At 39.4% G+C, this 15,712-nt stretch overlaps 1 protein-coding gene across 1 annotated transcript; it reads left to right on the top strand.

Moving 5' to 3' along the window:
• The first annotated feature begins 5,153 nt into the window (after positions 1–5,153).
• Positions 5,154–13,941, top strand: LOC114461860 (cytochrome P450 2J5-like). The gene is made up of 9 exons (XM_028444330.1): positions 5,154–8,096; positions 8,719–8,881; positions 8,973–9,122; positions 9,209–9,369; positions 10,310–10,486; positions 10,583–10,721; positions 11,732–11,919; positions 12,471–12,612; positions 12,978–13,941. Exons 1-9 carry the CDS (start codon positions 7,878–7,880, stop codon positions 13,151–13,153), a joined length of 1,515 nt encoding a protein of 504 aa, XP_028300131.1. The 5' UTR covers positions 5,154–7,877; the 3' UTR covers positions 13,154–13,941.
• Positions 13,942–15,712: the final 1,771 nt, after the last annotated feature.

Consider the following 15,712-nt stretch of genomic DNA (forward strand, 5'->3'; position numbering starts at 1 on the left):
GGCTCAATGAGCCTGTTTTTTTTTCACACAAACTACTAGTTTCATGTAAAGCTGTCCTTACATATTGACAGCTTTAGCAAATATGACAAAAAGTCACTTTTATAAGAGTTGCAGACTGCACCTTTAAATTTCCAATAGTTGTTTAATTTTGGGTGAAAATGCAGGAATTTTGAAAAATTTAAAGATCTTTCAATGATTTGAGATTAAAAATAACTGCCATCATGTGATATACCCATTTGAAATAATCTGAGCCTTGCAAATATTGTTGAGTTTCATTGAATGTATGTACTTGGAGGGGCTGAAATGTCTACAACTGAATTAGTGGGTATTTAAGGTTTTTTTTTGTGATTTTTAATATCTAACTGGATGCTTTAAAGGCCGAATTTGGTCCACAGCCCTTAAGTTTGACTTAGGAGTGATGCCAGACACTCTTTCTCAAGATTTTGATCTATATTGACATTCCACGAGCAGCATTGATTAGCTATTAACATTAAACAACAGTTGAACAAGTGTAACTCATATAAAGCTAGCCAGTGAATTTAGATGAATAACAAACTAACATATGTGTTGTGCTGGAAGAAGATTTAAAAACATGCATCTTTGCAGAATACCATTCTTTTGAAAGTAAATCTTACAATAAAAGACAAAAAAATCTATAAAGAAAAGCAACAGATCCAGAATTTATCTACAGAATGATATACTTGTGTTTGTGATTACTGCAATAAAAAACACATTGATTATGTAACAAACCCTATGTGACCTCTGATGTAATATTTGTGAAAAACAAGCTCAGGCTGGAACTGGAAGTTTTAGTGTCTGCGCGTTAGTGTTGTCAAAAAACTTTTTTTTTTCTCTCCTGTTTCAATTGACACAACTTTATTCGCTGCTGAAGCCACAAGGAATGTTTTTTTTATGGGGAAATGTTCCGTGGAGCGCTCATTAGGTGCACTGCCCTCCCCCCTCCTGTGCTGACTGCACTAAACACTTCCTAAACCACCCCAAACACTGTCTAAAATTGCAAAAAAATAAATAAATCATCACTGACTCCTAAATACAGAGCCACCAGTGCCCGTTTAACTTTGCTGTGCCTGTAAAACTCTGTTAGTTTCTCATACAGCGCAGCGGCGCTCCGTGAAAACATCCATCCATCCATCCATCCATTGTCAGACCCACTTATTCCTGTTTGTCAGGGTCGTGGGGGTCCGCCGGTGCCAATCTCCGGCTCTCATTTGGCTCTAGGCAGGGGTACACCCTGGACAGGATGCCAGTCCATCGCAGGGCCTGTGAAAACATCATCATTATTCAGTTTCACCTGCTCAGGGCATTTGAACAACATCTCATCGAAGCCACAGAAGATCCGTGGGAAAAAGTTGTGTGTTGTTGTGGACAAGACCATCAATGCCAGGGAATGTAGAGTCTTAAACATTGTAGTTTAATGAAAACTTCTGATACAGTAAAATATTCTGGCCCCGAGTGGTGAAACAACTGATGTATCCTTGTGTCTATTTATTTTTGTGTAATCACTGTGGTCTGGAATGATGTCATCAGGATCATTTAAGATTCAGCAAACCATTGATCCCTGAGTGAAAATTGGGTGACTGTGACATTAATGCTGTTTTCATACAAGTAATTAAAAAGGAGCAGTCGGAATAATGTCACTACAACTTCAATCTACCTCTTTTTGTTTAATTATAATTTTTTTATTATTAGTATTTATTTTGTTCCCTCACAGGAGGTAAAAACTAATATTTTCTGAATTTTTTAAAATTTATATTTCTAAAAAAAAACGGAATTTTAAAAAATTTAAGTGGAAAACACGAAATTTGGAAAAAAAGAAAACGGAATTTGGGGGAAAAAAAACAAACGGATTATATAGGGCCCTACACTACCTCATCATAACACTGAGTTAGCTGATGTTGGCACGGCTGCAGTATGGCTAGTGTTGCTGCTGGGGGGCCTTCGCAACCAGTTTCACTCATAAATGAGAAAGGAAAAAGTTGTGTATGGAAGTATTTTGCAAATCAAGCAAACGCCAAACGGAAGGCAACACATTTTGACAGGCCTGTATGCAAGCAAATTAAAGCAATGCTTCAAAGTGGTGGCTACAAAGTCCAGTAGCACTGTAAAGCATCTGATAGACCAACACCCTGGTCTCTATGAGGAATTTCAAAAGGTCAGTAAAGCTCCCGTTTAAGCAACATTGAAATATATAGTTATCATGAATGTTAATGAATGAAATTGTTTTTAAGCCATTTTTATTGTTTTACGGTGTGGAATGTGTTTTATTGTGCTGACTGTGTTGCTGTTGTGGCCAAGTCAAAAAAAGCATCTATCTATCTATCTATCTATCTATCTATCTATCTATCTATCTATCTATCTATCTATCTATCTATCTATCTATCTATCTACGTATCTATCTAGTATGGGTGCAACGATTAGTGGACATTGTCGACAAAAATCCATAACAGAATTAGGCTGCATTCGATTGCACTCAGAATCCGGATAAATCCGACAGAACTAATTAGAAAAGTGCAATAAAATGGCCCTTGGGCTTGGGACCCCGACACAGGAACTCTGCATATGCATAAGATAAAATTGTTTTACCTTTATTAAAAACATGCATCTTTGCAGAATACCATTTTTTTTTTATGTAAATCTTACAATAACAGACAAAAAATTTATAAACAAAAGCAACAGATCCAGGATTTATCTACAAAATGATATAGTTGTTTTTGTGATTATTGCAATAAAAAAGTGCTTAGTCCATGTCAATGATAGTCAATAAATATTTTAATGATAGAGAAACTCATTACAGTTCTGTCATAAAGAAGCAGATATCTGGGTGAAGAGTGAGGGAGACAAAAAGGCATTGATTATGTAACAATTCCTATGTGACCTCTGATGTAATATTTGTGAAAAACAAGCTGAGGCTGGAGCTGGAAGTTTTACTGTGTGTGTGTATAAAGTGCATGGTACATTTGAAGGAAAAAATGAAAGCCATTCAGTGTTGTTTTTGCCTTTATGTGCATTCAACCGCCTTGCTTTAGTTGACAGACACTCTCTCAATGTTTGCATGTTCCCCATACAATGTATCTAATGAGAAAAGAGCTTAGTAACTCACCCAACCACGGCATTTAGGCATGGCCATAAATGAGGCTTATGTGGATGTTTTCCTTGTATTCCTGTTCTGTTTCAAACCTTAAAAAACAAAGAATTCCTCTGTCTGTCATCAACTCTGTGTCACACTGAAAATCTGCCATTGACTCTGTGTTTACTCTGTTGAATGTGTTTCATTGTGCTGACTGTGTTGCTGTTGTGGCCAAGTAAAATAAAACTACTGTATCCATCCATCCATCCATCCATCCATCCATCCATCCATCCATCCATCCATCCATCCATCTATCCATCTATCTATCTATCTATCTATCTATCTATCTATCTATCTATCTATCTATCTATCTATCTATCTATCTATCTATCTATCTATCTATCTATCTATCTATCTATCTATGGGTGCAAAGATTAGTTGACATTTTCAACAAAAATCAATAACAGAAATATGCTGCATTCAATTGCACTCAGAACCCGGATAAATCCGACAAACTAATGTGCAATAAAACGGCCCTTGTGCTCGGGACCCCGATTCGGGAACTCGGGCAGGATCCAAGCAGCCAGAGTCAATCGGAATGACGTTTTAGCAAAATGGAATGGAGCATTAGTTACCGACAACTGTAATTGTTGACAATTGTCAATTCCTACATCACTGTCTTTTTCAAGCTGTGGACGGTGCTGAACATTGTTTTTCATGAGTGGCTCGTCTCACCTTCTATATATCTTTGCTCAGAGCTGTATGCACGTTACGAACAAAATTAGTGTGAGATAAAATGTCAAAAACATTCCCACGTAAGAAATATGTGATCCCACGATGGAAATGACAAATTCCCATATCGGAAATTAGCAAGGGCTTAGGGCCACTTGTCCCACAATTTATCCAAGAATACCCCTAAAAACCTGATTCCACGGCCAAAATTGCCTCCAAATCTTGTATCAACTTATTATTCTCTGGAGCACTGTTACAGAGAGCTCTGCGGTGTTACCGTGAGATTGGCGCTGTCGACGATGCTCACACACATAGAGCTGCTAGTCACAGCCTGAAACTGCTGTGCAGCGATTCCTCACGCACCGCTGGCAACTCCTGGCAACCACCCAACAAATTTAACCAGTCAAAGTTCCTTCGCCACCCAAAGTTCCTCAGAGATCAACCTGCTCTACTAACGCATGCTAAGCTAACCCACCGAAACACAAGAATGAGCTAACACGAACAACTTAATAAAAGTAATAGACCAAGTAAAAAGAACACAGCTGTTATGTTTTATTTCATAATATTTTGTGAGATGTCTCACTATGGGATGCACATTCCCTGCAGCCCTCAGAAGCACTTTTTTCTCAATCTGCCATTTCTGATTGGCTGGTGAAATTTGTCCATCCGCCAAGGACACTACCACCTCCTATAAGAGGAAGGGTGGATGGGCAGTTCCTCATTCAAACACTTCTTCTCTCTCTCATGCATATCTCACGTTTTTACCAGCTCAACTGTCCACAGGCGGATCTACGGTTTCCAGTTGACAGTTGTTGGTAAGTATAGATGCATTGCGTGGTCCACAACAGGTCGAGAAGCAGCCAGTGCTTACCTTGCTTTGCTCAGTGCTGCTCCATTCACAGGTAAGTGAACCTCAGAGCTCCAGTTGCGGCTATAGGGTATTTTCCAACACTGTTGCATCGGCGCACGTTGGTCCTCGAGCGGCACAATCACTCTGGTGACTGACCCACTAGAGCTCTGCACCGAGCCAGGTCCAGAGCTCCCAGACATCAGCACAACAGCTATAGTCTCAGACTTAGCCCTGCCCTTGATGCCTCCAGGCTCCTGGGCACGCTGGCCTTCCTTGCGGTTCTCTCACTCCGGTGACTGCTCCTCTCCATGCTCCGCACTGTGCCAAGGTCCGGGGCTCCTAGACATCAGCATAACAGCTGTATTCTCAGGTCCAGTCCTTCCCTTGATGCTTCCGGGCTCCTCGGGCTCCTCGGCACGTCAGCTCCATATCCCGGTATCCGAGCTTCCAGACGCCAGCGAGCCAGCTGCTGACTTGAGCCAAATGCTGTCCTTGATGTCTTTGACGTTCTAGCACCCGTAGGCCTGCATCCATGTGCCATGCATTGTCTGGTGGAAATTTACCAGCTGCTACGCAGGGACATGCTGTCACAAGCGGGGGACATGATTTTCCACCCACACCCAGACTCCCTGGGGCTGTGGGCTTGGCCCCAGGATGGCTCATTCTCTCAGCCGTGAGACTCTCACAGAGTGTGATCTCTGCCATACAGAGCGCTGTAGGTCTCTTTATGATTGCAAGTTGAGGTTATTTGAGGGATGGTTTCTCCAAGAGAGTCATATCCCCTATCAGTGCCCAGTGGAAGTTATCTTGTCATTCCTGCAGGACCTGATTGAAGAGCGCAAAGCCTTTTCCACTATGAAAGTGTATTTGGTGGCGATCACAGCCTGACATGTAGGCTTTGGTGACAAACCGGCAAGTCTGCACCCGCTGATCTACCGGTTTTATGAAGTGAACGCGCAGGCTCCTCCCCGTGTCCGGACCACTGGTTCCACCGTGGAATCTGGCTGTAGTTCTGGAGGGATTTAAGTGTCTTCCTTTCAAACCACTTGGAGAGACAGGCCTGAAGTTTGCCTCTCTGAAGGCTGTTTTGTTGCTACAGCTGGTGTCAGCTAAGTGGGTCAGTGACATCCATGCGCTCTCAGTTTACCCGGCATACGCTCAGCTTTTTCCGGGCGATGTGAGGAGGATTTTGAAGCCCGACCCAGCCTTTGTGCCGAAGGTGGTAGGCTCGACATCTCCCATTGACCTATTGGCCTTTCCTGCCTCAAAAATTGAGCAGCGGCCTCATGTGTTGTGTCCAGGTTGTGGATTACGCACGTACATGGACATGACAAGGAGCCTCAGGAGGAGCGATCAGCTGTTCCTTGGCTAATCCCTACAAGGGGAAGCCTGTTACAACTACATTCTGTTGAGGCTATTGATTTGGCTTACAAGAGTCAGGGTCTGCAGACGCCTGAGGGTCTGCTCGCACACTCGACTTGCTGTCTCACCACTTCCTGGGCTTTGTTCTGCAGAGTGTCTGTTCAGGACATTTGTGCAGCGGGGAGTTGGACCACACCCCTCACGTTTGTCCGCTTTTACATGCTGGACGTTTCCACTCTGTGTGTGGCACGGGCGGTTCTTTTGTCGTGATGTGTACAGATTCTGCCCTGTGGGCTGGTATTAGCTCGATAAGCATGTCTGCAATTCGGGAGATACCACATCCCATAGTGAGACATCTCACAAAAAATTACCAAGATGACAGTCAGACCATGAGTGCTCAGAATCCACTGCTGACAGAGCTCTCCAGCTGGAATTGGAACACCAGCTGATCAGTGGGTAACCAGCTAGACCTGCTTCAGCTGGGTGAGGAAAAGGGTGTGGCTTGCTGGGACAGGAGAATGGCAGACCAACAGCAAAGCAAGACACTATTCATCTGTCCAGACTGTGAAAAGCAATATGTTTTATTATATTTCACGTGTTCACAAGACAAAGCTCGCCCCACTAGACAGTAATGTAACTATTGTGATTATTACACCTAAATATTCTGTTAATACTGCTCTCAGTAGATTAATGATTATATCGTCAAGTCTGATCTGGTTTAATTATAGGAAATCGGAGAGATATTTATCAACCATAACTTTATGTAACTCGTTCTCAGATGTATAAAAAACAAGATTCAGCAGCAGTGGTTAAAAAGTGTTAAAAACACTATTGGAGTTATTTTTGCTTTTCATGCTTTCAGTGTTTTAATTTTATTTTAGAAAATACTTTTATGAGAAATGAAGAAATAAATTAATTGCATATAATAACACAAATCGAGTGACCCACATGCCCAAATATATTTCATAAAATATTAGCCTATTAAGAATAGCTCTGTGAGTCAGCAGCTATTGTAGCCTTTTTTTAATGTGTAAATGCTAATGAAGCACATTTTAGTGTTGATTCATTCAATTTATTTTGTGTTTGTAAGAACCCTGTTTACAATTTAAGTTGGGAATTGTTTTATTTATTTATTTATTTATTGTTTTTATTCATCATAATTTGCCCCAAGCCAAATTTAAAAGATTGTTGCAACATAGAGAAATTATTGTACAATTTGTCATCTGATTAGTTGATTAATTGTTTCAATAATCAATGAGTTGCAGCCCTACTATCTATCTATCTATCTATCTATCTATCTATCTATCTATCTATCTATCTATCTATCTATCTATCTATCTATCTATGATAAACTGGTACAGATGAGTAAGTGTAAGTGAATTGTTTTTTGTTGTTTTAAAACATGCCTCCTATTTCATTATGATAGTCTTTCAGGTGAGTGTTCTTTGTCAGCTTAGTTGAGTATTGCTTTAAGTTACTAATTTGCTTATTGACAATCATCACTCTCGCTACTTCTTTCCTTATACAGGAAACTCAATGCCCAAATTCTCCAGTTGCTCCTCTATGAATAAGGTGAATGAAAAGCTGTTTTCTCCCTCTCTGGCTCTCGCTTGCAAGACCTGTCAGTGTTATAAAAGCTCCCTTTATCATTGCCACACCTTTGGCAATCGGCCAAAGACCCTGACACGAATGAACTTATCACATGGTGCGGTTGAGTAGGTTATGTTGTAACTCGCAGAAAATACACAAGCTCATCTCGGGTCAACTTTGTGTGACAACACTTCTGTATCGGGACAGCTCCTGCACAGCAGGGGGAAAGACTCAGTGACAACAGCTCTTCAGTGGATGATCGAAGACAACATGCTGAGTTTATCCAATGTGCTCGGCTTCATGGCGTGGATGGACTACTGGAGTGTTTTACTCTTTCTCTGCATGTTTCTGCTGCTGGTTGATGTTTGGAAGAACAGAGTTCCCTCAAACTTCCCTCCCGGTCCTTATGCGCTTCCTCTGATTGGTGACCTTCACAGAATCAAGCAAGGACAAATCCACCTGACCTTCACTAAGGTGCGAGCCCACATGCATGCATTAACGAAGTGCATTTATTATCAAATATAATGCTGTATTAATATTAGTACATGTATTAGTGTGTTAATGTATTAATTACGTGTTACATACTGTTGTACTGTTTGTTGAAGCTGCAATAATTCTACACCGCATATCATTATGTGAATCATTTCACTTTTTATATTGTGTTTTTGAAATGATTAAAGTAAATTTACAGGCTTAAATATGAAGGACAAATCAAATGGTTATGTATTAGTTTTAGTTGTGATTAAATTGATGGGTTTATACGTAATTGATTAATTCCTGCCCCACCAACTTCCTACACTATGCAATGGTCAGACATGTAGACATCATATAATAATATATAATAACCAAGTACCATACAAAGAGAACATGCAAACTCCATACAGAAAGGTAACAGTTTCACGGAAAGACAGAAGTATTAACCACCATATATTACCATGCTGCTCTAGGAAATGTTTAGCTATGTACATTTTTTGTTGATTAAACCCTTTAGAGATTTAGTTCAATAAAATATTATTATTAAGTTTCTAGAAGAGTAAATAAAGACTAAAATTAAATCACAGGTTTTTTTTTAATACACACTGATGTGTGTATTCAGTTTGCACAGAAGTATGGGAGCATTTTCAGCCTCCGTCTCTTTGGTGGAAGGGTCGTGGTCCTTGACGGCTACAAAAGTGTTAAAGAAGCTCTGATCCAACGAGGGGAAGACTTCACAGAACGTCCTTTCATTCCATTGTTTTCAGAGATTGCTGGGAATAAAGGTGATTGCTTCACTTAGGTTTTAAAAGTTCATATTCAAACAGATTTTTTTTAACTTTTACTTTGAATGCTACTGTTGTTTTTTTCTGACAGGTCTTGTATTGTCCAATGGACACATGTGGAAGCAGCAAAGAAGGTTTGCTCTCCATACCCTCAGAAACTTTGGTTTGGGCAAGAAGAGCCTGGAGCTCTGCATCCAGCAGGAGTGTCACTATCTGTCAGAGGCTTTTGCAGATCACCAATGTAATATAAAATTACATTTTTACACAATTACAATTTTGTATCAAAAAATGGTTGTACGATACAATCATTTTATTGTCACTTTACAGGCAACCCTTTTAATGCTCAGATACTAGTAAACACCGCTGTGTCCAACATCATCTGCTGTTTGGTGTTTGGGGAACGATACGAGTACACCGATGAGCAACATGTCTTTATCCTTAAGACCTTTAATGAGTTATTGTACTTAGAGGGAGGCATATGGGGACAGGTGAGGAGATTTTGATAAAGCTATTCATGCAAGAATCTAACAAGAAACAAAAGGAACTCAAACTATACCAGAGTTTCTAAACAGAGAGCTTTGTCTTTTTGTTTGTTTTACTTTGAAAGCGGAAGAATTCTTTTAATTTACACTTTAAAGCACGTGCCAAACATCAATCATTGTATAAATGAAACTCAACAATATTTGCAGATGCTCACAATTTTTCCGGTGGCCATTTTTAATGTTGAATAGTTGAAAAAACTCAAAATTCTTACAAAATCCTTAAATTTTCCTCAAATTGTGACATAATGTTTCTCTTAATTGTCATTATTGCTTGGTATTGTCGGTTTCTTACATATTTTGTATTTAATGTATACAGGTATATAAATACAAAATATGTAACAAAGTGATAATATTTTGTGAGAATTTACCTTTAAAAATGGCCAAAATATTGTTGAGTTTCATTTCCACAATGATTGATGTTTTCTCTGTCATTTTTACTTTCTCGCACAATTGGTGACTGACTAAATACTTTTTTGCCCCACTGTACGTAGAAGTGCAAACTTTAGGGCACAATAATGTTGAAATTATTCATTATCTCGCATGAAATCTGTGGCCCAATTGAGATCAAACTGCTCTGTTTGTGGCCCCTGAACTAAAATTTGTTCAGGGGCCATTTGAGACACCTGCTTTAAATAGTGGTAATTTTATTCCAATTAACTTAATAAATGTAATATTTGTCTACTCATTAACAAATCCCAAAATAAGTTATGACTTTACTTTTTTTGTTGATTGTCATACTCCATTTGAAACATTTTCCATTTTATAACGCAGCACTGAGACTGGTCAATATTTTGTAACAAATCAATTTGAGTTTTTGAACATTTTCCTTGTTGTTTGTTATTAAAGGATGATGAAACCAGACTGTTTAACATGCGTCTCCTTACAGATTTTCAACCTAGCTCCTTGGCTCATGAGGCGGCTGCCTGGACCTCATCAGAGGATTTTTACTTTGACTGATAAGCTTCTTGATTTCATTCAAGCCAAGATAAAGAAACATCAACAAAACCTTGACCCGTCATCGTCAAGAGACTACATTGATTCCTTCCTCATACAAATGGCCGAAGTGAGTGATTGTGCTACACAGATCTGTTCAGTGTTTATCCTTTGATCAAATGATTCTGCAAACACATTTGTTCCTTATTTCTTTTCTTGCTGTTAGAAAAACGACAATGAGACTGGATTTGATCTCACCAATTTGTGCTTTTGCACATTGGATTTGTTTGTCGCTGGAACTGAAACCACCACTACTACTTTAAACTGGGGCTTGCTGTACATGATACATTACCCTGAAGTACAAGGTGTGTGTAACAGCTATTAGATTAACAGGGCTTAATAATAACTGTATAGATATAATTGCTGTTTCCTGGAAAGGAGAAAATAAAATAAGGGAAGACACTTTGGCTAGCTGGTGACAGGGTTGGGGTCAATTACATTTTTCAGTTACAATTACATTTTCAATTATTCACGTTCAGTTACAATACAATTACAATTACAGTGACCATCATTTTTTCCAATTATAATTTTTTTTCAATACTCAGAAAGTAAATTACAATTACGTTCTCAATTACAATTAATTACAATTACTGAGACTGAAATAAATAACCTAATGAAAGTTACCCTTCCTCTAACACAGGGGTTCTCAACTGGTCTCACCCTGGGACCCACATTTTACCATGGTCATTAAACTGTGACCCAGTTTTTGTTTTTTAGAATTCAACCACAAATTAATTTTTTCTCAATTAGTTGTTGAAAACACGTATGTAATCTTTTTAAAAACAGAAATCTCTATTTTTTCCTGTGTAACATGCATTTCACAGCATGCCTGTCAAAAGAAAAGTTTCTTTCAAAATAAAAAACAAGAACATCATGAGAAATATTAAGTATTAATTTATTTTTGACCAGCTGTCCGTGACCCACCCAGTACATGTCTGCGACCCACTGTTGGGTCCCGACCCACCAGTTGAGAATTGCTGCTCTAACAGGTCCTAAATCAGCTGTAAAATACACTAAAAACAAATATCTATCATCAATGAAAAATATAGGTTTTAATATTTTTGGTGTGGGTTTTTGTGTCAGTATACCGCTCAATGTCATGTTTTTTTTTTTTTTTTTTTAATGGTAAAATGTGGAAAAGCTTGATCCCAATCCTGGCAGGTGACTTTTTTTTCCCTTTACTAAAAAAGAGAATACATACATAAAGTGAATAGGAAACAGAAGCAAGTGTTGTTTAATAATTTCAATCTTAAGTGGAGCAGAAAAATATGTGCCAAGTAGCGTCAAACACTGACTCACTGTTCACTGTGAGCAGAGAGAGTCCACGCTGAGATCGACTCTGTGATTGGTTCATCCAGGCAGCCCTCTATGTCCGACAGGGAGAACATGCCCTACACTGAGGCAGTCATTCAAGAGACTCAAAGAATGGGGAACATCCTTCCACTGAATCTGGCTCACATGGCAAATAAGGACACCACACTGGGCCAGTACAAAATCCCTAAGGTAACCAGTTCACATTTTGACAGTATTTGTAATAACAATTGAATATGAATTTTATTTTACAAACTATAAATAATACTCCCTGTGATGGACTGGCGCCCTGTCCAGGGTGTACCCCCGCCCAGCGCCCTATGAGAGCCGGAGATTGGCACTGGCAGACCCCCGCGACCCTGTTAAAAGGGAATAAGCGGGTATGAAAATGGATGGATGGATGGAAATAATACTCCATTAAAGATCTTTTGCAGATCTGTTGCGGTCTTAAAGAAGCGAGTATGTAATCCAAGGGTCGCCGGTTCGAATCTCACCTGGGCAATCACTGTGGGATGTTAAGCAAGTCCCTTAACCCTAACTGCTCACCGAGCGTTACTCCCTGGTTGCCCACTGCTCCTCAGGGATCTGTTAAATGCAGAGATTGAATTGCCTTTTCGGAACAAATAAAATTTGTAATAAATGAATTTTACATATTTTCCTATATTTATCAGATGAGAATGCAAGGTTTTATGTATATTATTCTATGAAATTATAAACATTTAAAGCCTGTGTCACATCTGCAGGGCACTATGGTCCTGCCTACACTGAACTCAGTCCTTCACGATGAATCGATATGGGAGACTCCTCACACCTTCAACCCACAGCATTTTCTAGATGATGATGGTAATTCCAGGAAGAGAGAAGGCTTCATCCCTTTTTCCCTAGGTCGGTCAAATCCTCTACAGTAGATCTTCAGGTTTTATCACATGGTGTTTAAACCAAACTCTCTCCCTCTCTCTCTGATGTGTGAGTGTGGCGTTTAGGATCATGTAAGAAGTATTAACTAGTGTCTGTCTGATCTTGATAAATGTTTATTAGAACAGTTATATTGATTTGGTTTGTCAGATGAGTAGAATTGCATTCAACGCATTGGAATCTTTTGTAAATTTACTAGTTATCATATCTATTAAAAGTTTGTGTGTGTGTGTGTGTGTGTGTGTGTGTGTGTGTGTGTGTGTGTGTGTGTGTGTGTGTGCGTGCGTGCGTGCGTGTGTGTGTGCGTGTGCGTGTGTTTGTTTGTGTGATCTCAGGTAAGCGCATGTGTCTGGGAGAACCGCTGGCCAAGATGGAGTTATTCTTGTTTTTCACGTCGCTTATTCAGAAATTCAAGTTCACGCCTCCCGCTGGAGAGAAATCGAGTCTGGAGTTCGTTTTGGGATCAACTCACTGCCCTAAACCTTTCCGTATCTGCGCTATACCACGTTAGACCCCCTCCCAACTCCACTAAAGGGTCCAAGATAAGGTCCAAGAAAATCTCTTGTCAAGCTCCTGAATTTGCTCGATGGGCTTTCATCAAAAGCTGTCATTTTGGCAGGTGTATGATTACGGATGAAGTCTCTTGAGGCTCTATTTGTTGTATGTGTTGTTGTTGCAGTTTCTGTAACATGATGATTTTACAGAGAGGAGTTGTTAGAACTATGCCCAGCCCCCGACCTGGAGGACCAGGTTCTACGTTTAGCCCAGGGGTGTCAAACTAATTTTAGTTCAGGGGCCAAATACGGATAGGGCCACAGAGCTTTAGGATTGAACAATTTTAACATAAGTGCTAATTTGCATTTCCATGTATACATTATATGAAATAATATATGTAGAGTATATAAGGCACCAACAATGTCCAAGCAATAGGTGACAGGTAGTGACAATATTATTTCAATTTAGGGAAATGTGCCAAAAATTTGAGGATTGAGCTGGATTTTGGATAAACTAGGTTTGTTCCAACAATTCAAGAGTAAAAATGACTTCCATCGTGTTATACAAGCCTGGGAAAACTGGAAACCCCTGCAAATATTGTTGAGTCTCATTAAATTTGTGACAAATTCAATGAAACTCCATTTGAATAATTGTAAAGTTTTGCTTCCAAATAAATCTGTTGAAATGAGTGTTGAAGTGTATTATGTTGTATGGATGCCAATTTTTATGTTTGGATATGATACAGTCATGGAAAATTACTCAAAATGTCTGGTTTATTTCAATAAATAATTCATATGAAAAAAATTTTTTTATATTGTCAAAATTCCTGAGCTTAAGTTCCCGTGACAATTTGCCAGATATTTTACACCCCTTCACAACCATACACAATGATTCTTGTTTACTCAGTCAGTCCGGACCGGATTGGATGTTTAAAAGAGCCGGATTTGGCCCCCGGGCCTTGAGTTTGACACATGGTTTAGACTCTATCCTGCAACAAACATTCAACCAAAAATAACTCTGGTAAATGTTCTGTGCTCCTTTAAGAATTCCTCTCTTTATCATTTTTAGTTCTGTGTGCTCCTTCATCTAGCACATTTTATTTAGACAGAGAATGGGGCCCCTAGCGTACAAAGAAAGCTTCCAGATGTTTAAAGATGTAAACAATAAGTTGGGATCAGCGAACATGCACAGAGAGCACACAGAGCTTTAGCAGTAGGAGTATGATGAAGGAGGAAAATTAGGATCAGACGTTTGGGAAGGCTATACGCAAGCCTGATTGGAAAAGAATGCTGTCAATTTTTTAGCAAAACTTTTGTATTGCAACTAAGCCATCAGTCTTGCAGCTTCTTTTCGCTCACTATAAACAATAAACAACGCCAAGAATCTGGGAGGAAAAAAGAAGAATCCTCAGACATCAAGGAAGAAGATACAACAACTCCCATTGTGTTCACTGCACATTAGGATCCAAGACCCAGATATCACGCATACGTCTCGCCAATGTCGGCCTCAGATCGTGCGTTGGCATTCTACTCCTAATGCGTCATTTTGTGTGTCTTTTCCCCAAAATCGTTGATAGCACTTGTAAAATTGCAGAACTGTAAAATGTCACTTCCATGAAGCTGTTTTTGTGCTGGGGCTCTTTTGGCTATGCTGCTGAAAATACATTTATGATCATGAACTGTGTCTCTCTTTATCTTGTCCACACATAATAAGCTATTTAGTGGTAGTATATTGTTTTTTTTTTTTTGTGATATTACCATATTGCTATCAGACTTAAGTAAATACTCGACTATGGATATGGAGGTATTTATACTAATTGAATGATCCGAGCTAAATAAAGTCGCGCTGAGCATCTTTAATCCATCATCCGGCGTTAGGCCGATGTCTCCGTGACGTCTGCCCAATGAGCAAACGCTTTCCATAATACGTCTCGCCAATGGAACATCATTCATCGTGCCGACGTCGGCGAGGTGTATGTGTGCAATCACGAGAGTGTTTGTTATTAATCTTATCCAGACTCAGTTTTTCCTTTTTTCCCCAAGTAGCTGTTGTTGAGGATTAGATTAAATATCAATAAATGTTTTGCAGTGTAACGCTTGATATCTATTTGGACCGTGCCGCAACTTTGAGCATTTTGCTTCCAGCAAAATTTTTAAGTGCAGCTTTTTTGCTTTGATTTTAGCATCAAAGATTAGGTGAACAACACTTTGAATGAGCAACTGCAGGTGTGTGTTGGTGTTTCTAACAAAAGATAAATTGTTCACATTAGTTGTGGTACTTGTGTTTATAATGTGGTGTGGTGTGCGGTCCAAAGTTTTAGTTTTTTCACCAGTCCAGCCATCAGAGAGAGTGAAAACACAATGATGGTCAAATCAATCATGTTTTTCATTCATTAACCCTCTGGGGCCGACGGACGCGCCGGCGCGTTCTGATCACATGATCGCCAGAGCTTTACTTTTTGCGCATTTACGTAGAGGAATACGACAAGGAAAAATAAGAAAAGCAATGCAAAAAGAGAAGGCGAAAGAAAAGGGAACTTACAGGGACAAACTGATACCAAGCACAAAAAAGATGT

Source organism: Gouania willdenowi, chromosome 4 (assembly GCF_900634775.1).
Source record: "Gouania willdenowi chromosome 4, fGouWil2.1, whole genome shotgun sequence".
Taxonomy (NCBI): domain Eukaryota; kingdom Metazoa; phylum Chordata; class Actinopteri; order Blenniiformes; family Gobiesocidae; genus Gouania; species Gouania willdenowi.

What these genes read in the sequence shown, in the direction of transcription:
- LOC114461860 (XM_028444330.1), top strand. Translation starts at nt 7,878, where the DNA reads ATGATCGAAGACAACATGCTGAGTTTATCCAATGTGCTCGGCTTCATG. An exon ending in GGCTTTTGCAGATCACCAAT is followed by an intron (nt 9,123 to 9,208) that starts GTAATATAAAAT and finishes GTCACTTTACAG; the next exon opens with GCAACCCTTTTAATGCTCAG. An exon ending in AGGGAGGCATATGGGGACAG is followed by an intron (nt 9,370 to 10,309) that starts GTGAGGAGATTT and finishes GTCTCCTTACAG; the next exon opens with ATTTTCAACCTAGCTCCTTG.